We start from the raw sequence: 23,335 nt of genomic DNA on the forward strand, positions 1-23,335 counted from the left end.
CGCGAATCTCCTCCGAGATCGAGAAGTAGCTTATAAATAAATTGACCTCACATACAAAATGTTAAGTCAATCCCTACATAGATAATGATTTACAACTAATACATAATACACCTTTTACTACAAGGAGTAGATAATCTATATTTTAATAGCCAGTGTTGATGTAGGTTTAATGTGTTTCTAGTATAAAAATGTCTTAAGTTGCACGAATTGCCTTACAACCTTATATTTTGTTATTTAAGAGGTCTAATCTGAATTCAATTGCTTTAAACTTTTAAGTCCTATCTCATTATTGAACTTAACTTTAAGGTAGCATGAAAGTGATATTCCTTATAAGCAAATCTGTTAAACCAAAGTTCTCAATTTAATAAAGGTTAAACAAATACTTAAGCGTATTTTACGATTGGCTAACCCTATGAGAAGATAGATTTCAGAGTGACAGCTTGTGTTCTTAAATGTTAAAACGTTTAAAATATTGAATAATAAGTTAAATAACTTATCTGTGTTTTGATTTGAACCACCAAATCTTTTGACAACGACCAATGACCCTGTTTACAAATTGAATACTAAAACCTCTTAGTCTTCCTAGGAAACACATTTTCTATATAGCTTGATATACTGATTTTTTATTTAATTATTTTCATCTTCCTACTTTTGTTACTATGTTTCCTGGCTTACATTGATTGTTCAGACTGTTCACAAGTCCAGTTATTAAGTCCAGTTGGGATATTATTATAAATATTCACCTACTTACCTAGTGCAGTTCACACATAAATAACCTCCTTGCTGATCTTTTATTTGATTTTACGAGTTCATAAGTTTGATTGCCCGCAGTTTGATTAAACACTCAACGTCTAAGACATTACTAAACCTTTTCTTAAACACTTTGAAGAACATGTTAGGGCGCAATTAATATTGATAGATCCACTAGTGCATTTCCTGTACATGATGCATATTATTTTAATTTTAAAGTCTTCAAGTAATTTAAAATATCCGTTCGCAAAACTTTCATGAACATAATGTAAGATTAAGTATCCATAGAAACCAACACCAGTGGGAACCACTACCTTCAATAAAGGAATGAATTAAGGCTGGATTAATGATAGGTGCTACACAAATTTTATTCAAACTATACTTACCAATTTGTACGAATTACTATCCATCTAACGTTTCAAAAATGCATTTTATATTTTAATTTAAGATAACTGCCGAAGCTACATTTGACCAATGGACGCTAAATGTAACATTGTTGAATAATTTGATCTCGGCCCCCTACAGGCCAGAATGTTTCCATGTTATCATTTTGGACATAACAATTAATTAATTACATTATTTAGTTAGTTAAACAATACCCCTTGATAGTTCTGTAGAAATAAAATCAAAGTTAATATACTCCCTGAACACAAAATACATTCCTCATAAGAATATTTATATCCTCTATAACATACTAAAAATGCCAATGTATTTTTGTGCATTATGGTAATTTAATGTGAACCTTACAACTGTAGAACAATACTGAGTTCTCTCTGTGATGTTTTACTCGCAGATTCGATCTGTATTTGTGACTGTCTTAATTGTCAGTTTATAAATGAGAAAATGTTGATACCTTAACAATAACTAGGATTGCTTTCAGAGCGGTGAAAGCCAGTTGAGCGGAGAAAACTTGTTTTAATATTTGTGTAACTAACTAAATAAAAAAAAAAAACAATATATGTACTAATGCTTGTTTTATTGATTAAAATTATAATAATTTACCTCTTGACTACATCTTGTTGTGATTCAGATATGCTACCTCTTGCAAAAGTAGATTAAATTATAACGAACGAGATTTTCTTGTTTATTAAAATTATAGGAATGGTTTAAAAACGTTTAAAAGAAAAGTATAGAAAGTTCAGAAATACCTTATGATTCTCTTGTTTACATTTTTCTTGTAAACAAAAAAACTGTCATAGCTACTTTCGTCCCATAAGCCTAATGTTAAAAATTTTAAGTTTGTTTTAAATTGCATTAGCATTATCTAATTAAAATTTGTTTGTTTACAAACCATCTCATTATTAGTCTAAGTAGTCTTGTTAAGTTTGGCTGAAATGTGTTCAGCCGTTATTGAGTGATGGTTTTATATTGTTTGCATTGAAGTTGATCCCAAAGAGCTTAACCAACTATTCCATTCCAAAAAGATAAAAATTATATGGTGCAACACAAATAAACAACCTGATCACCTACCTATAGCCTACACTTTACCTTCCTAATCTAACCTTACTTCAAAACACTTAATGTAGTCACGAATACTCATAAACGGTATTTACTCAGGGGAGGTATAGAAGAGGCTACGATGACAGCTGAGGGCTTCTTATTAACTGAGGGAACGCCATTACCGTAACAAAACGTTCGGTAGCCATCGGCCTCGGTGGTCTAAAGGTTAGCGTGCCGGGCTGGTATACTGTAGGTCCCGGGTTCGTCGAATCCCGCTAGTAGCATTAACTTTTTGTCAAAAATTTTTTTATTATCAGCAAGTTTGGTTGGTTTGGTTTGGTTATTACAGTTTAATTTTATTATTAAGTCATTATAAAATTTTAATTGAGCAATTTCTAGTTTTATTTAATAAACAGAATTATTTTTCCGATTACTAAACTTTTGTTATATTATTTCTTTATCAGCAAGTTTGGTTAGTTCGGTTAGGTTATGATAGTTTAATTTTATAATTAAAAATAATAAAATTGAATTTGAGGCATTTATAATTTTTTTTTATGAACAGAACTATTTTTGCGATTAGTAAACCTTTATTGCTAAAGTGCTCTCTACTACAGCGCTGTTCACGGAGGAATTTTGAACTAAATGCCTCATTTGTACCTCCCCTAAGTCAGACCCCTCATAAACCCCGACCTACCTCCCCACATGCCTAAATTAGATCAGTGTTCAATCTGCGTTTTATCAATAAGTGTAATAACTTACTGTACCGTCGATGTAATTCAACATAATATAACCATAGATAAAACATATAACCTATGAGGTATTATCGGATTAAATATCGATTTCGATGCGGTTCGATATATCACTTATTAAATCCTGATTTCTAACATTGGCTGTTTCTAATCAGCTGGCAACACAAATAGGCTCCCAAGAAAGTAGTCACCGGTCCGTATCCCTCCGCTCCTTGTTTATGCCCCGCGCATTGAGAACGTAGTTCCGTATATTTTCTCGATTTTCTGTGAATTCCGCGCCTTAAAAAAATGTTTTAACGTCATTTTCTTGTTTATTGAAATCATAGGAATGGTTTAAAAACGTTTAAAAGAAAAGTATAGAAAGTTCAGAAATACCTTATGATTCTCTTGTTTACATTTTACTTGTAAACAAAAAAACTGTCATAGCTACTTTAGTCCCATAAGCCTAATGTTAAAAATTAGAAATTTTAAGTTCGTTTTAAATTGCATTAGCATTATCTAATTAAAATTTGTTTGTTTACAAACCATCTTATTATTAGTCTAAGTAGTCTTGTTAAGTTTGGCTGAAATGTGTTCAGCCGTTATTGAGTGATGGTGTTATATTGTTTGCATTGAAGTTGATCCCAAAGAGCTTCGCTCGCTTCGCTCGCTCCGCTCAATAACAGTATTAAATCTGTAAAATCTACCTAAGGCGCATATATATTAACTTACCACATTATTTGGCCGTTATTAGTATCCATAAAGCGCTTCAAGTGCCATGTCTACCTACGAATCCAGCTTAGTGGCATTTTTCTTCTTTTCCACCCTTCTTTCATTATACATGTTCAGTTGACATTTTGGTCATCGTTCGTATTGATGTTCCCACGACAAACATGAAACAAAACATAGATGGATTTAAACAACTACTCTTTAAAATAGTTGACTAAATACTTTGCCTCTCATCCCAAAATATGTTTATCGTGACCCCGTAGAACAGAGAATAAAAGTAAATTTAATGCTACATTTTTTAAATAGCAAAAATTACAAGTATCATTCAACATACTGAATAAATAAAAAATAGTCACGTAACTCTTTGAATATGTGAGTTTGTATCCTTTTTATTATATTAACCTGCAGGTGCATCAATTTTCCAAACTGGCCGCTAGAGTTGAACTCTGTACCATCTGGTAGTAAAATACACCATTAATACGTGTAATGTAAAGTAATTCTTCCTAAGACAACTAGATGGCCAAAAACACTTCAATATACCAAATTATTTGTTTTTTTAAGCTCTTCAAAATAGTCTAGAGAGAAATTTAGAAATTTAAAGTTTTTAAGGTCAAAAATGGGAAAAACCCATTTTTACCCCATAAAACCCCCCATAAGCCCCTGATCCCATGGTCCGATTATGCTGGTTCGCGAACTCGTTCGAATAAATGTAAGTTTACACGTTTGTACCAAATTTCATCAAAATCGGATCAATTTTGCTCGAGTTATCGCGCTAACGGACACATAAATAAATAAATAAATAAATATATATATATGAATTTGGACGGATGGTGTTTTTGGCCTCTGGGGTCCTCAAAACGAAAAAGTAAATCGGTCCCGGGTCTAGGTCTTACCATGAGACCTACGGTAATAGCTTATTCCCTATATGGGAAATTCGCTAAAACTAAAAAGTGAATTTGTTCCCGACCTAGAATTTGCTCAAACACATCTTCACTGAAAATCATAATTACCTGCGCAGTTTGCTGTAATTAATATCCACTGATAAGAGCGCTCTGATGAAACATTGTTCTGGTAACGCATAGAGAATGCCTTCTAGCGGGTGATCTGATACTTAGTGCGCTGTTAACGTTATATTTTATGCAAATAAACAAAACATTCGATATTATGACGGGTTTAAATCATTTAATATTTTAGGATATTAGACATTAATGTAAATCCATTCGATTAGTGTTTTCAAAATACAGTTCTAAAATTACAGTGGGACTTTGTTAACAATAATACCCTCTACAACAAGTGGCCCTAAATAACAAGTTTCGTTTTCAAATATATTTGATTTTATATTACCCTTAATTACATGTTTTTGAAAACCTCATTAAAGTCAACCTTGATAACTAGTCTTATTTTATTTTACCTTCCAACGGTCAAGAACCAATTTACATGTTGTATAGATGACTTAATCTAACTTAAACATATACATACAAAAGTAATTTTTGACAATGACATGCATTAAGTAAATACAATTTGAGCAGTTTCAAAATACCTAAATCGCAATGCTTCAGCTACCCACTCACAGGTCCTCTGACATAAGTTTCAGTAGATTTTTTCCTTCGTTATTAATGGCTCTAAATAACGTATGAAAAAGCAGTACCTACCTTTTTCATCACGTAGTACCATCATAATATTAAGGTTTATAATATTAATAGTTTTGTTAAATTAGAAACAGTCAACTGTTGAAACTAATTGAATTATTTTAAAGAATCCATGGTAACTAAAATACAACTAATTTAGAAAAATTAATAGTAGGATATAACAGCAAGTGAAGGACTTATTTTACTTCGCATTATTCACACAAAAAAAATTTGAATCAGATAAAACCTAGATTTGACATAATGTTTTTATCCATGATATTTTACTGTCACATTATAATAAAATCAAGGAGTAGAGGCTTTCCCAAACTACGTGTTTAATATTGTTTGAGAGATTGTTGTGGAATTGTCCCATCATAATTGATGAAAAAAGGTTCACTGGACGTTTTGTGATCTAATCTGATCCCGTCCTATCGTGTGGAAGCAAAAGAATATCAGTATATAAACCTAGCCAAAACTGAAAACTCACTGGACATTTTCTCCTCTTGTCTACGTCGGTGGCACTTTTCGAGTAAACACTTTTTTTTGGAAAGCGGTCCAACCCGCTATGACTTTGTGGAGGTGTCGGGAATTGAATACGTCTCTGTTGTTTACTTTTATTTGTTGTTTCTTGTTTTACTACTGTCAAGTTATCTGAGTGGGGTTCTGTTATGATTTTCCTGCTTTGACTAAGGCTGTGTAAATAATATTTAATATTCTTGTTGTGGTAGGTACTATTTCACCTGAGTACGCAATTAGACTCCAGATTAAACGTGAACTTTTTTACTAATCGTAACGAAAAAATTACCGTAATCATAAACTCACAATCACTAAAAAGTTTAGTGAATATGCCAAAAAAATTATGAAAAATCATCTTGTCTTACAAGTGACGTAATTTTGTTTATCCTCGAAAGCCCATTGGAGGAGGAGTTTAACCGCATTAGACCAATGGACACTAAGTGCTCTTCGCTACAGTGGGTGTAAAACATTATTGTCTCTTCCCCGCTTTTCTTTATTTATACACCTGTTAGTGTTCTTGACGTAATTGGATAAGTAAGGACACAAGCTTTCTTTGTATCTTAGCTCTAGAAACATTTTGTAAACGTTTGAAAATAAATCAACCCTGAGATTTTGTGTGTGTTTTTTTTATCCCAATAGCATTTTTTACGTTTTGTAAGGGAACGGTCCAAACCCTGGTCTTGTTACTATGATAGATAAAAGTAGTAGATTCCTTTTATCTATGTTTCTATCTAATGTCGACCTTTTTGTTTGATAGTATCATTAATTCCTAGCCCAATTACAAATGGGATCTGGGTCTGGAAACAAGTTGGATGCAGCATTACCATAAAAATATTTTTCCAATAGGTGCATAACCGGATACAAAACTACAGTATAACCGAATACACAAATATAACACAAATATGAGTGAAGGATGGAGAGTGGTGTGAGATGTCTGTGTAAATGTTTGCTGAAGGGTTGTTACCATTCAGATACAAAATTGACATAAACCTTTTTCTGTTTTAATCGTAGGCTTGTTTTCTAGGATCTTTTGCAGAAGATCACTGCTCTAAATACAACCAAATAACACACACGTTGTAAATTATTCCCCTACAAAAAAAGTAGAAATTAGTGTTATCTTGTACTCTGCGTATTCATTGTTACAGTATAATCTTGGACTGAGTGTATTCCTTGTTATAGTGTATATTTATAGTTTATATTTATAGCTTTATACATATGGAGTGTAGTGTTTCCCTCTTGCAGTATTATCTAGACTAATTTGTGTACTGAGTATAGCATTCAATTGTTGCAGTTTTATCCACGACTGTATTTTGTGTATCATTTCATTGTTGCAGTTTTACCTACGACTGTACTGAGTGTTGACTTTCATTGTTGCATTTTTATCTACGACTGTACTGAGTGATGAGTTTCATTGTTGCAGTTTTATCAACGACCGTACTGAGTGTTGAGTTTCATCGTTGCATTTTTATCTACGACTGTACTGAGTGACGAGTTTCATTGTTGCAGTTTTTCCTTAGACTTTCGTTGTTGCAGTATTATCTATGATTTTACTCAATGTTGCGTTTAATTATTGCATTTTTATCTACGACTGTACTTTGTTTATCATTTTATTCTTCCAATTATGTCTACGACTGTACCGAGTGTAGCATTTCATTGCTGCAGTTTTATCTACGACTGTATTTGGTGCAGCGCTTCATTGTTGCATTTTTATCAAATCTACTGAGTGTTCAGAGAGCACAGAATAGAAATTTCTATTCTGTGCTCTTTGTGAGTGTTGCGTTTCATTGTTGCAGTTTTATCTACGACTGTACTTAGTGTAGCATTTCATTGTTGCAGTTTTATCTACGACTGTACTGAGTATATCATTTCATTGTTGCAGTTTTATCTACGAAGGTACTGAGTGCTGCGTTTCATTGTTGCAGTTTTATCTACGACTGTACTGAGTGTAGCATTTCATTGTTGCAGTTTTATCTACGACTGTACTGAGTATATCATTTCATTTTTGCAGTTTTATCTACGAAGGTACTGAGTGTTGCGTTTCATTGTTGCAGTTTTATCTACGACCGTACTGAGTGTAGAATTTCATTGTTGCAGTTTTATCTACGACTGTACTGAGTATATCATTTCATTGTTGCAGTTTTATCTACGACTGTACTGAGTGTAGCATTTCATTGTTGCAGTTTTATCTACGACTGTACTGAGTGTAGCATGTCATTGTTGCAATTTTATCTACGATTGTACGGAGTGTAGCATGTCATTGTTGCAGTTTTATCTACGATTGTACTGAGTTTAGCATGTCATTGTTGCAGTTTTATCTACGACTGTACTGAGTGTAGCATTTCATTGTTGCAGTTTTATCTACGACTGTACTGAGTGTAGCATTTCATTGTTGCAGTTTTATCTACGACTGTACTGAGTGTAGCATGTCATTGTTGCAGTTTTATCTACGACTGTACCGAGTGTAGCATGTCATTGTTGTAGTTTTATCTACGCAAGGAACTGCGTGGTGCGTTTCATTGGTGCAGTTTTATCTACGACTGTACTGAGTGTAGCATTTCATTGTTGCAGTTTTATCTACGCAAGGAACTGAGTGTTGCGTTTCATTGTTGCAGTTTTATATACGACTGTACTGAGTGTAGCATTTCATTGTTGCAGTTTTATCTACGACTATACTGAGTGTAGCATGTCATTGTTGCAGTTTTATCTACGCAAGGAACTGCGTGTTGCGTTTCATTGTTGCAGTTTTATTTACGTCTGTACTGAGTGTAGCATTTCATTGTTGCAGTTTTATCTACGACTGTACTGAGTGTAGCATGTCATTGTTGCAGTTTTATCTACGACTGTACTGAGTGTAGCATGTCATTGTTGCAGTTTTATCTACGCAAGGAACTGCGTGTTCCGTTTCATTGTTGCAGTTTTATTTACGACTGTACTGAGTGTAGCATGTCATTGTTGCAGTTTTATCTACGCAAGGAACTGCGTGTTGCGTTTCATCGTTGCAGTTTTATCTACGACTGTACTGAGTGTAGCATTTCATTGTTGCAGTTTTATCTACGACTGTACTGAGTGTAGCATGTCATTGTTGCAGTTTTATCTACGCAAGGAACTGAGTGTTGCGTTTCATTGTTGCAGTTTTATCTACGACTTTACTGATAGTTGCGTTTGATTGTTGCAGGCTCGCAGGAGGGGTGTCACATCGCGGTGGAGGGGGCAAGCGGCCCCCTCCCCTCCCTTATCACGCGGCGGCAACGCTCAGTCGTCGGCGAGCCGCTGTTCATGCCGCTTCGGGGAGTGTCGCAGCCGCTAACATGAAACTACGCGAGCGGCTAGTGATCGGCGCGAGTATCAGCATCGTGCTGTTCACACTAGCGCTAGTCGTAGACCTACAACTGGACTTGGGGATGAGTGGACAGCACCTGGCTCCATCGCACGGCAGGATCAAGTAAGTTGTTTATTATTTTGCTGAACAATTATTCAGAACCTTGAATAGTAAAGTTGCGCGGAACTTAAAACGCTTGGTTTGGTGTCGGTATTAAGTTAGACGAAAAAATTGCATTGGGAAATTGTGTACGGTATATTATTTAGATTTTTGCCGCGCCGAAACAGCAGGGTGCGTATTTTAAAGCTAAGATAAGGGTTGAACGGATGAGTTTGTTGCAGACTAAGATCTGCGTTTTTTTAGACACAATTATAATTTAAAAGTACGACAGCTGAGCCCAGTTTTGGGCCGTAACAAGTATTCGTCTTTTCTCAGAATCGAACGGTTACCTTCTGAGTATTACTAGGCGAGCACTATCAAAAAGCTAAGGCTAAAGTTTAAACCCTGAACGTGGATTGAAAGTTGACTGAACATTAGGGGAGGGAGTTTAATAGGTAAGGACTTACAAAAACACGTATCTGATGTTTGAAAATTTTTTTACAATCGAGCGATGGTATACTGTACTTTGAATATGTTCGTGTGGCGATTTTTTGTATGATATGTTGGTGATGTAAAATATTAGCAACTTTCTAGGGACACGTTATTTAGGGAACATGACATTGTGCTTATTAGGGCTTTACACTAGGGTTAACAAGTTAAGTGTACGTTCCTTGAGTTCCCAACAGCTAGATTAACATTGATTACAAGTTTGGATTTGGATTTTAGATCACTTAATGAGTAACAACCAATGACAAATACAAGGGTTCTACTGTTCTAAACCTCGTTTTGCGTTGCTACGTTTCCGTGGCTGGTTCAGCGTATTTACAGTTAAGACACGAGAAAAGGGATTATTTACAGATAACAACCAGGGAAAATACACATAGGCTACATTAGGCCTACTGTTGTTAGTTTTGTTATACAATTGATAAGTTAAAACTATTTACACCAATAGAGGTGCACGTAGTAGTAGAAACGCAATATGTTTGGACAGTTTTTAATTTTCTTTAAGTCCGTAAAAAAAAAAAAAATAAATAAATAATCTTGTCACTCAGACGTGCTAGATACTTGACATCTGGTAGGATAACTGGACTGAGGTACTAAAACCCCATGTATTAAAGGAATTTAGAATTTTTTAAATATGTAACCCCTTCAACAAAACCCCCTTCGCTTAGTGTGCAGGTTTGCTGCGGTGGTGTATTTTACTTTGATTCGCACTTGAGATTCTGCATCCCGATTCCTGAAGTTCTGTTGGTGTAGGTGTCATGTTAGCTTGTGCAGTTGTGTCATTAACAAACAGAAATTAGTCTGTAAACTAAAACCCACCTCATGGTTAATGTCGATTGAGGCAAATAAGAATAACACATCGCAACCAAACCGCTTCGATACGTAAAATAATTTACCGGAAAGTAAAATAAATTTTTTAAATAGATAAATTTGTCGATATGCAGAATGTACACATTTTCTGAAAATATATAAAGTAGATTCGAATGTAAGAAAATACGAAGTTTCAATCAAGCAATACCTATACAAAACTTAATTTGAAACCGCGTGTGTATTAGGGACTTTGGGAAGGGATATTCCTAAATAATGTGAAACTGTTGATTCAAGTTCGGAATTGATATTTTTTTCCTCATGAAAGTATTGTAGTGTAGTATTTATAAATTTGCCCCATATTTTTCCAGCTGCGTTTTTAACAGTCCTCGGATAAGTTATAGTGGTCGTAAAAGCGTTGTTGCCTTACACCTGAGTTGAGTAGGACTGAAAATATTGCCCTTGAAATGCAAGATCTACCAGGCTAGTATTGTTATGGATAAAACAAAACATATGATTAATTGTTGTATGGCGTATATCTTGATACTAACCTAAGCAATACAATGTTATGGTGCAAGTATTTCAAGTCAATAAAGTGCAAATGAATGAAAAATAAATGCCAAATGTGTAACAATAACAGTTTTGTTCAAAAATGTAAATAACTTGTTAATTTTACTCCAACGTAAAAAGACGACACTCTAAAATAAATTATAGTACTTTGTTCATATTTTCCAACAACTTAAAAAGGGAAAACAAAAAAGGATAAAGGGTAAACAACGATTATAAATACCATTATTATAGATATTATTAGATTATAGATATTATTAAGGTAAATAACGACAATGGAACGATTATGTATCTAAAAAAAGATCTTGTATAAACTATTGACCTAAACTCTTTGCGTTTATTTAAAGTTGTTACCTGCAAATTTACTGCAACCAGTTCATTAAAATGGAATTTGTTAAATTTGAAATGTGTAACAATACAGAAAATTTGCCTTGCATGTAAATATGTTTAACACACAGACTCATTTAAAAATCTCATGAAGAAATGTAAACGTAACAATATAACACTAAGAATAAATTGTGGTTCAAACTGGTCAGGATAGGAAACGTAGAAGAATAAAGATATTTCAGAACACGACCTGCAAAAAGCTTTTACATTGATCGGAACCGATCGAGCAAATCTTGCAATTCAAGGTCTTTTCTCTGGACACTCAATATGGGGAATTTCTTCAACTAGAATATTTCCGGCATAAAATTGAATAAAAATTTAACTTAACTTATAAATTACATATATTATTTTACGGCATGAATTCTATTCTGTTGGGGTTTACTTTACAGTGCATGTAATCAAATAAACATCTTCGTTCGTATATTTGTAATTTTGAAAACCTTTTGTTTGGTTCGAATCTAAAAGTGTACATCTATTTAAAGCAGTGTATATTTGTAATTTGGAAATATTTTTACCGGTCGTGGCAGACATAATAGTGTAAAAAGAACGTCACAAAATGCTTATCTAGTTTCTAAATTTTTCAACTGTACTGTATTATATTAAAATTATACATACTGTCTCTTAACAATTCTTTAGCAAGCAGAAATAGATAAAATAACTAGCCAAGGAAAATCATAACTTATTTATTTTGTTGCTAAATCAAATCTATTTAGAATTTAAGAAAATAGTTGTTCTATCTGTATGTAACCATATTTTCACAACCATCATAATCTGTACAGAAGGGAATTGGTACAACAAAGTGATTGAGAAAAGCCACAAAAAAGATAATGTTGTCACTAACCAGTTGGAGAAATAGTTGAGATATTTTAAAAATATATCCTTTGATGTATGATATATAAAGATACACAACATTGCTATACGAACGCCACCAAAATGTTTATTTTGTAATTAAGTCCTACAAGAAAGCGTTGTACCTATTGTATTTGAAACGAAATATTCTGAGCCATCAGAATGAATACTCACGATTCATAACTCAAATTTCACTTAGTAGCAAAACTGAAATAGTCAAGTTGTTTACTTGAATCATATTTCGCGACAATGTGAAACCTGTGAAGCGAATGATTAGATCAGCACAATCAGAATGTTTTTGTTGATAAATGCTTAATTTTGTGTTTTAACTGTTTGTGTCTAGTTTTAGTACAATGTACATGTGTATAAACACTATTAGCGTCAGGTTACTCTCATATTGTAGTTAGAGCTCGGGCATGCTATTTTTAAATCCCAGGTTCGAATCCCGTCAGTCACCAATGTTTTTCTTTGTGATAATGTTCTTTGCCTGTTGGATCGGAGCATACCCTAAGTTTTTGGTCCACATCTAGAAGACACATAAGAATAGGGTTCTGAAGTAAGGGAATTGTATTCTGTATATGAGTCTCCTACACACCGTAGATAACCAATAATCTTTTTTCCAAAATATCATTCTTCATTCAATTGATACAGTTTAAACAGAAAATTGACAAATGAAACGTATTATACAGAGTGTTTATAAAAAAACTTCAAACAACAGTAAACCTTTTATTTTTACACTTAAAGCTATGAAATAACAATCAAAGACTAGGAAATCGTCTCAGGTTTTGGTCATAACAAGGAGTTTGCCGAACTTCGATGTGTTTCCATTATTTGCACGCAAATAATAAAGTCTAAATTCCAGTTTGGACAAAACACGAACCAAAATAAGACAATTTTATTTAAGCAAAATTTGAAGTTTGTAAGCACGGAATTTGTGTAAGTTGGGTATTTTGTGTATGGTAGAGGGTTTTGTGTTCAACTCACGTATGGCACACACAATATCTCATGGACTTTTTTAGACTGTTCACAAATGTTTGTTGAACATCCACATCGCGGACACGGGGTCAACCGTTCCCTTTCTTGTGATGTAAACTGCCGGTGTTCATAAACTTATAGTATCAAGCCCTAATTGTAGGTCTTAAAGGAGAATTCCTAGTGTATCTTGACCAAAATCTCCGTTGAACAACAACATGAGATTTGGTTTCAATGAACCTCTCCACAAACTGTGTTTTTAATACAAGCTTCCATTACGATTCAAACGAGACTCATAAATTATTTGTTATGGTTTGCCAAGCAACAATAATCCAATCAACTGATAATCTGCTACTAATGAAAACTTCTTAAGCTACTCTTTAATATTCAGTTTTTATAAAACCTTTATGTTACATGGAAAAAGGATGGGAGGTTGGCAAATTTGTAAGGTTTTTTTATAAACACCGTGTGCAATACCAAAAATAATAATAGCCAATATTACAGATTGTGGATGTATAGTTAGGTGACTCATTTTCATTGTTGAGGAACCATTACGATCTATAAGAACTACTATTAAGATACTAGAAATACAGTATATTACCTCAATAATGATTAATTCATGCTATCTATACAGCCACTTAATTTAGTAAGAGTAGTCATCATTGAATCTAATTATGATTTACTTTTCTTGCCTGCATTTGAAAAGAGACATACAAATAGAGGATGTACGTAGGCTTGACAAATTAATAATAATACATTTTATTATTGGATAAAGTATACAGTGAAATTATTTTATCTGGTAAAATTCTTGCTCTACGCATAATACTAGAATGAAATTTAATGTCATTTTAATTGGTTTCATTCAGTATAGTTTGTAATCTATAATATGCATTTTCCAATTTGCTGCACCGGCTTTTCTTCTACATATTTTGGTCTTAATAAAGCAATTCGTGTTCAAACAAATCCAACCTTGTATTAAAATTCGTCTTGTCAGTAGAAGAAACAAAAAGTAAGCAGCTTAAAGTGATGAATTAATATTTCCAACTGCTCCCAGCTTTGTTCTAAGTACACAAGAAGCGTTTTATGTAGTTTTAACCCTCCCAATGTAAACTAATTTTTTTCTCTCGTAAGGATTTTTAAGCGTATTAAATCCTTCACACACTGTGTTAGGTAGATCCACTGGTAGATTTATCCTAAATCTAAGTTGGATTTTTCTAAAGACTATTTTAAAGGAATTCTCGTCCACATTTTTTTCTCTTTTTTCATTATTACTCATGATTATTCTTTATTTAGAGCTTGATCAAGGAACTATATTTATCGATAAACTCCTTACTCATTAACCGTAAGAATTTCTCCAGCCGATACAAAATGATGATAAAACTATAAGAGTATATTTTTTAATCATTGACTTTTGTTAGTGCAAGTAAACTTCTCATCCTTTTGTAACATTTTAGTACGATTTTGACGTGTGTTTCGTTGTTAATGTGTCGACTAAATGTTTCTCATTTTAGGGTACTTTTTACAAAAAGTGTTTACTTATACCAGATGGACACTGTTCCCTATTGTATACAATTAGATCGCTTTATTTGGTTTAAATGGTTTAAAAACATTATAAAAAAGGCTATAAAATAAAAAAAACCAATTAATGGTTTACATAAAACAGACGACATTGGCGTTAAAACTGTCTACAGCCAAGGCCACACTAAAAAAACAGTTTTTTTAGTCTTGCTACAGCTGATCTCTAAGAAGGATACAGATCTCGAAGAGAGAATGATTGGAAGGAATAAAATTGAGTGATAAGATTTTGTCTACCTTTGCTACTTAGATAAGTAACTAAGTACGATCATCTGTTTCTTTAGCAATACTCATCTAATAAAATACTAAGATCAATTAAACCTGTGCAAGTTTCGATGTAAAAGCTATTGACTTTTGCATGATCAAACCAGCGACTCTTATACTGTTTCAAATTAGACGTTTTTGTTTTATTGAATTTTCACCGTACAATTATAATGTAAACATCTACTTTGTTATGCCCTTGTTATCACGTTGCTAATGAGATTAGAATATCTTGCCGTAAGCCAGACATGTGTTGAACTGTTGAACTGCCACGCGTTTCAAGCTAGTCAATATTTTATCTTTGATGAGTGCGAATTTTAAGTGCCAATTCAACAAGTTATAGTCTTATATTTTTAAACTGTGCGTTTCACAAGTTGTAATTATTCTCATTGTTCAGTTTCGACTTTTTGAAAGTTCTGCGTTCACAGATCTGTTGATGCAAAAAATATGCCTTAAAGTAAAAAGGATTAATAATTAATAATGTATTAAAAATTCGTTCTTGTTGTGTCAGAAAAAACTGTTCAGTTACGTCCCTTGTTTCATTCTTATTTTGATCCTATTGTAATAGTTATATGTATCATCACTTCCAAAATATAAAACATATACCTGGAGTTAATATTTTCCGATTTAGGGATGTGGTTTCAATTTTTTTCCGGTGCAGTGGATGCAATTTAGGGTGCCTTCAAGCCACCTCTTGAGCATTAGTCTCTCCGTATCGGTTTACGGACGATTTATTTATTCAGGATAGAAGTAGTTTGTCCACGATACAATTTATTCATCCTGTTTGTAAATGGTTTGTCCAAGAGACGATTTATTCATCCAGTTTATAAACGATTTATCCTGGACTAATGGTTTATCCAAGAGACGATTTATTCAACCAGTTCATAAATGATTTATCCTGGACTAATGGTTTATCCAAGAGACGATTTATTCAACCAGTTCATAAATGATTTTTCCTGGACTAATGGTTTATCCAAGAGACGATTTATTCAACCAGTTCATAAATTGTTTTTCCTGGACTAATGGTTTATCCAAGAGACGATTTATTCAACCAGTTCATAAATGATTTTTCCTGGACTACTGGTTTGTCCAAGAGACGATTTATTCATCCAGTTTATAAATGATTTATCCTGGACTAATGGTTTATCCAAGAGACGATTTATTCAACCAGTTCATAAATGGTTTTTCCTGGACTAATGGTTTATCCATAAGACAATTTATTCACCCAGTTCATATGTCTTGTTCAGGAGAGGATTTATTAATCATGATAAGGAATGGTTTATCCAGGAGACGATTTATTCATCCAGAATAAAAATTGTTTCTGCGGAAGAGAATTCCTGTTTTCTAGAATCGAATGAATTGATAGAGTCGCAGTTTTAGTTCCTCAGCACAATAATTATCGTCTTGAGTGCAGCACAGCAGCAGACTCAGCATTGGGATGATTGATTCTCCGGAGGAGCGATGAAAAAGTGAAATAAGACACTACTGTAAATCCAACATCTTGGTTTTATTGTTTTCAGTAAATGATTTGTTAATCATTTTCATTCATAGCGCGAGTATACATAACGAATAAAACGCATGTTCAAAATGGATTTTTTGTTCTATCGTCGATGTACAACAAAAATATGGTTAAAGTAATATGTATTCTATGTGTGTGTGTCCGTTAGCACGATAACTGGTACTGGTCCGTTGAAATTTGGTACTTAGCCTTTAAAGTGTATTCAAGGAATTGTTTTAATGGCAATCGAATCAGGAAAATGAAAATTGACAGGTCTACAAATTACTATAGAAATTGTCACATTACTAAATAGGTTTTATCTTAAAACACAAACCAATTCTGGCAATTAAAAAAGCAGCGTTTCGGCATGGTTATCTGCCTATTTACATATCCTATAAAATTATGTACAATATTTACATACTTTACAAAATTACATTAATTATAATGTACAATATAGCCACAATTACTTTGTGATTTTGTTATCAGTTTTCTTTTTCCACAATCTAGTCCATATTGATTGCGTGTAAGAGACATCTATAAAAACCTTTTCAATGTCTCCTCCAACGCATAGGCGCATAACCGCATGCACCCTAGTCTAGCTATGGAATTTCTGTGGAACAACAGGACGGAGACTACCTGCTTTATGTTCCTTAATCCTTACCCCATGTCAAGTAAAAATATGACGAAATATCACCAATTATTGTTCGTAATCACGTTTAATCAACTGTTACGCTGGACGAGATAGCACTCCTTTCTGGGAAATTGGGGTGATGGACGAGATGGCACTACGCTGGTTTGCTGCGGCAGGGTGTTTATTTGACTCACGTATGTCGTCACGTGATCGTGACTTTTCAGTTTGTGATAAGCCACTCGCGCTGTTCTAAGACTTTGTTCCTCTTCGCCATTTTCTACCTCTATCCTTAAACAATTCACCCCACTAACATTCCCTTTTTCGCAGGTACGGTGGTGCGCCCGCTCCTCAGTACGCGGCGATCAAGGTGGAGCCCCCGGACCCGGTGAAGGGGTCGCTAGACACCACGGAGGATGTGAAGGTCCTGGAACCCCACGACTCCTTCGGCGATCTCCAGGCGGCGCTGGCGGGTAAGGACAGCGGGGCCCAGGAGGTGATCGGGAGGACGGAGAAGGGATGGGTTGAGAGGATGAACAAACACACGTTCAAGGAGGTCTACCGGCTAGAGGAGAGGTGAGTCTAAACAAATATTAGATTTGGATTTTTCGAATTTAAACTAAGTGTTCTTGATACATGAACTAATCGTAAACCGCGTTTACACGAAGCCAGTAGGCAGGTTACCTGCCCCAGGTAACTTGACATGTAAGGCATCAACTAAAGAAAAATAATTTTATTTCAACTCAACTTTCCATTTTTCTATTTTTTATTTGATTTATCAACAATATGTACACAGGTAGCATAGTTTGCTACCTAACCCCCTATGCCCGATCTGAAATCGAGGAAATGATTTTAGGGTAAATTTGATACCCATAAATAAGGTTGGAAGCCTTTTCGCCCATTTTTTTTAAGTTTTGTTATGCATTTCTTTTTCTTTTTGGGTTCAGATATACTTATGATTAAACTGTCCCAATTCCATCCATCCATCTAGAGATCATATTAATGTAAACTGTTTGTTTGTAAACATCCTTTTTAGATTATTTTTTCTTAAGCATTTAATAAACATTTACCCACGTTCCTGTTAACAACAAATGTATCTTTGAGCTAATACTATATAATGGGCGAGGATCTAAGTGTAAATTTCAGTTCATAAAACTACTCTACTGAACTTGTAGAAAACTATGTATTATACTATTTTCTTTTAAACTATCTAAAACTTGTTAGATAAAATTGACGTAAAATGTGGGGAGTTTCACGGTTTGTGCATCAACAAATATGTATGTTTCACGAACGTATTGTCTCCTAATGTTGTTATCAATAGCTTACTTTAACAAGTCATTATTACTGGTTGTCATAATATATTATGTTACTGCGTGTCTAATTCGGTCGTTATAAATATATGTCAACAATAGCACAAAATGTACTAACAGTGAATGCTTTTTTTCAAATTTTAGAACTTTTGTTAAGTTTTAGCAATATTTAAAATTTTAGAAATATACTTGATAGACTTTCCTATACATGCTTCAATACTACTATTGAAATCCTCCGTAATCACCCAACAGTAATGACATTCTACACTAAAACAATATTTTATGAGTACTGTATTTAGAAAACAAGGCACTAAGCTAAATTCATCTTATTTAAAATTCTGTTATTTAGGCAAAATTCTGTTGTTGAGGAAAAATGCTGTTATTTAGGCTCCAAGCAAAATGCTCAACAAATTTAGAATAACCTCGAAAACATACGCAGCAAAAATACAGTACTTGTAAATTATTGATAATCTGTGATCGAATTATAAATCAAAGAGGCATTGAGAACGATCACTTTTAACTACTGAAAAAGTAAAAACCCTTAAAAAATCACAAGAATCTCGTTGAAACCGAAATTGAAGCAATTTGCCGACGACCAGCGAAAGTAAATGTCCCTAGTTTATCCGGGTGCCAATTTTGAATTACGTAACCCCCCCCCTCATCCCGTCGAAGGGTAATTTTCCCAGTCGTCCTAGTGGATCCGTCGTACGTCGACGCTTTTCCGATTGTGCAACGTCGAATAGATGGACCGGAACATTCCGGGTTGACACGGGCTATAGCGGACTTGGGGGCCGAGCTTTGCTCGAATCAATAAGTGATCCGTTCGTGCTCGATGCCGATATCTTTTAATTCGATTAACAAATTGTTTAATTCGATTTTTTTTATATATACCCAATAAGTTGATTATTTCGTTGATGGGGTTTTGGAATCAGATATACGTAATGGTATCTAAATAAGTACTAAATCGATTTAAATTTTGAAAGATTTTATAAAACAACAGTGACAATTTTTGAAACGAAAACAATGTTGACGCACGCGGCTCACGGAGTAAGACAATTTTATTGAGTTTTAAAAAGACACTTTGAACACGAGTTGTACATTATTTTGTCTACTTTCCAGCTACAGTTCGTTTTATGACATGTAAAACAATATTATGTGCTTATGTACTTACAACATTTTGGTTAGGATATTTGTGGCTGAATTGCATAATTATTGACATGACAATGGCATTGCTTATCTCAACATACTTTTCATTTACTACTGTTAATAATCTTAAAAATGTAATAATTTCTTGGATTAAAAAGTCGGGTATTTGATTTAAATCATAATTAATAACATTTAAATGCAATAATCAATTTGATATAGTTGCGGGTCATTTAATATTGAGTGTTATTTAATTAAAATAAACTTGGCCTACATTTTGTTCCTTTCAGTTGTTTCATCTAGAGTGAAGAAAAATATTGGAAAAGTCGAAGTTTTACTTTGCCCACTGATTTTCCTTGATCTGGATACAACTGAATAAACAACATTGCAAAAAAAAGAGAAAAGTCAAATGAAAAATTTTCTGTTTTGAGAACTAATTTTAATCAAAATCATTCACTTTGTATGACAAACTTTATACATCAGTCATGTTTCGAATACAATTTATCGCACATGATAACAATTTGTACAACAGTTGTATAACTTAGACATTCACTTGTATATTATTTTTGCAACTCGCTTACTCTATTTCCAGTGCCACGTGCTTAGCTGTTTACAAACAATAGAACTGTTTAATTGTTTTCTCCCGTCTGTTTAAACCTCGGGGGTAAACATTTTAAGGGAATGCCCTTTTGAACGGATGATTCTCTCGTCGTTTTCCGTCTTAGCGGAATGTTCTGTGTTCTTTTACGTGGCAAATATGGTTTTCAATACCAGTAGTTCGGTGCAGTATTTCAATGCTAATTAATTATTCAATATATTTGTTTTTGGGTAAAAAGTGTTATTGATCAAATATTTCATTCTCCATCGTACAAACTTTAATAACCTGTTTACAAGTAAACTTCGATCAAGTGTAATTTAAATTAAGGGATATGTAATAACTTTTGTTAAACTAACATTATCTGTAGCTCAAATGTATATACGGCTTACATAATAAATGTCTTGCTGTCCTACAACTTATTGACAGGCCCCTTAATCCTAAAAATGGGCAATACTCATTATTAAGCGTAAATAAGTACAAAAATATCTAAGTAGAATTGTATTTGTGGTTTTAAATTAGTTGTAAGAACGTAACTTACTATTATTTGTATTTATAAACAAATAATTATTTTTAAACCAAACTGAAACATGGAATTATGTAGAAAATTATTTTAGTTGTTATTTATTTGCAGGCCCAAACCTATGGGAGTATGTTTTATTTATGCATACGACAATGGTGCATTTTAAGTCCACAAAAGAATTTTAAATCCATCTATGAACAATCTTGGCGACTTTTTGGAATTGTGAAGATATTTTCTTCAAAATGTGACAAATTTGCTATGAGTAAGTTTAGCCTATTCTTACGATGATGTACCATTCGCAGTTCAATATATGTAGAGTATTGAGTCCTGATACAGTTTTAAGAAATTGTCCTTCGCAATTCTTAAGAATGATTCTTCAGCAAAATACCTCATACCTATAAAAGAGTGTGTTAAATCTATGCTTATAATAATTTTGGTCTATTTAAAGTCCAATTCAGAATTTTAAATCCACTACGACCCAGACATCCAAACTATAAATTTCAATGAGTTAATATTGAATTTATGCTTTCGACGATGTTATGAGGATCCAACTATTTTAAACCCTACGATACGAATGGCTGATCATTTGTCACACAATTAGTCCAAACGTTGCTGGTCTGTAATAGCTATGTTATCTCAATGGACCTATCTTAATCACCAAACTGATAACGGCAACAAGCTAGACTTGTCAAGTGTTTCTACCACAACTTCCTACTTAAAGCTATGTGGATTGTTTGGATGCACCATTGACTTTGGATGTCGAATTTAGTCGTATTTGGAAAATCTGTAGGTAGTTTTTGACTTGAATTGAACATAGCAAAAGTCATATATCATTTTTTATGTAAATGTTGCACAATAATTACGTTATATAAATACTTATAGTATAAAATAAATACATTTGCCAAATTTGTTCTAAATATATCCATAAGCAAGCAAACTACAAAAGTATTTATTATCCATAAGAACAACACGGGAATCTAACACTGTTTACCTACAAACTTACAACATTCAAATAACGAATACTTCCAGTGAATAACGGGCTTGAATAAAATATAAATCATCGAAAAAAGTGTAAACTCAGAATATAATGATTACTTTTTATCAAGGGGTAATGCACGTATTGAAAACATTCGTTTCTTTACAGTATAACGAAAAATCATTGTTTGTGTTGATTGCAATTTACTAAAACAATTAAGTTTCAATCGCCTCCACAACAAAATATCTGCTCAGTATTGTTACTATCACCTCTTTGTATTATTGAGAGAACCTCTTTGTTGTTTCCCAAGATTTACTTCTTTCTTTGTTACTGATTGTTCAACAAATTGATAGCAAATTGACTAGTTCTTTGTTATTTTGCTTTAGCCGATTTTCTTCATTATTTTTCACCTAATCTACGGTAGATTTAATGCAACATGTGCATCTTTTTATTTATTTTAAGAAAATTAGAGCTATCAAATTGGCAAATACTCTTTAGATTGAATTGTTCTTCTATACTGTACTATAAAACAATAATCACTTAATGGTGACGAGGGAAAGATTTTAATAATTGGTTACTTAAAATTCCCATGTTACTCAAAATGTATAGAGGATAAGATTAAACTGTTATAGTTTGCTTGTTTATGGATACATTTTGATCCAAATTTGGCAAACTTATTTATTTCATATTAAGCTTTTAATTTTTACTAAGAACACTTTGTAATACCTTTCTTGAAGCAAGTAAACCTAAGTATTCGTTGAACCTAATCTTCTAATTTCCTTTTCTTATTGTTGTTGGATAGCATTGATATATGCCCAATGTTGACATTATTAATATTGACAATATTGGCTGAGTCAATATTGACCCAATGTAATCGAAACTAAATCAAAAAGAAAAGCCCAAAAGTTATTATCTTAACAACCTTTTAAGGGACTATGAATAGATGGATCAATTACGAACAGTAGCGTCCTATAAGGATTTAAGTGCAAGATTTCGATACAATAATTTAAGTATTAAAGCACGGAATTACTTAATACAGACAGCTTTTACTCATTTAAAAAATTAATACATTTAAAAACCAGTTTACCTAACCTAAATCACACCATCACCCCATATCAGATTAAATCCCATATCTCTATGCACGATTTCGCCAACCCCTGAGGGGAAATTCGAGACAAAACGTATTATATGTTATGCGACAGAATATGTCAACAGACGTTAGCGCTGCCGAACCCCCGCGGGTGGATTGTACTAATTAATGAGATTTAGACACAGTACGTTGTCTTCTCGCTGAGAACTCCGCGTCTAGAGAATACCAAGGTTTGTGAACGCCCTGAGGGTTTGGAGATGTTTAGTGGTTTAGTATACCAGGTAAAGGGATGAATCTACTTTACCGAAGTTATTTCGGGAAAATCTTCATTATCGGAATTATTACAGGAAAATCTACATTACCGATTGTTATTTCAGGCGTGTGTATTTACACGCACAATGTCATGGTTCGTTGACAGATCTATATTACCGACAGTATTTT

General features: G+C 33.4%; 1 protein-coding gene across 3 annotated transcripts in view; it reads left to right on the forward strand.

Moving 5' to 3' along the window:
• LOC128999909 (extracellular serine/threonine protein CG31145) overlaps positions 1-23,335 on the forward strand; it is a 108,993-nt gene that overhangs the window by 40,582 nt on the left and 45,076 nt on the right. For all 3 annotated transcript variants that reach the window (XM_054426682.1, XM_054426683.1, XM_054426681.1), the window contains 2 exons: positions 8,967-9,233; positions 17,588-17,833. In XM_054426682.1, the coding sequence (XP_054282657.1) occupies positions 9,100-9,233; positions 17,588-17,833 (380 nt within the window). In that variant the 5' untranslated portion in view covers positions 8,967-9,099. The remainder of the gene's footprint in view (positions 1-8,966; positions 9,234-17,587; positions 17,834-23,335) is intronic.

The sequence above is a fragment of the Macrosteles quadrilineatus genome, unplaced genomic scaffold (assembly GCF_028750875.1).
Source record: "Macrosteles quadrilineatus isolate MER2022 unplaced genomic scaffold, UCM_ALF_1.0 Scaffold_8__2_contigs__length_117827958, whole genome shotgun sequence".
Taxonomy (NCBI): Eukaryota; Metazoa; Arthropoda; class Insecta; order Hemiptera; family Cicadellidae; genus Macrosteles; species Macrosteles quadrilineatus.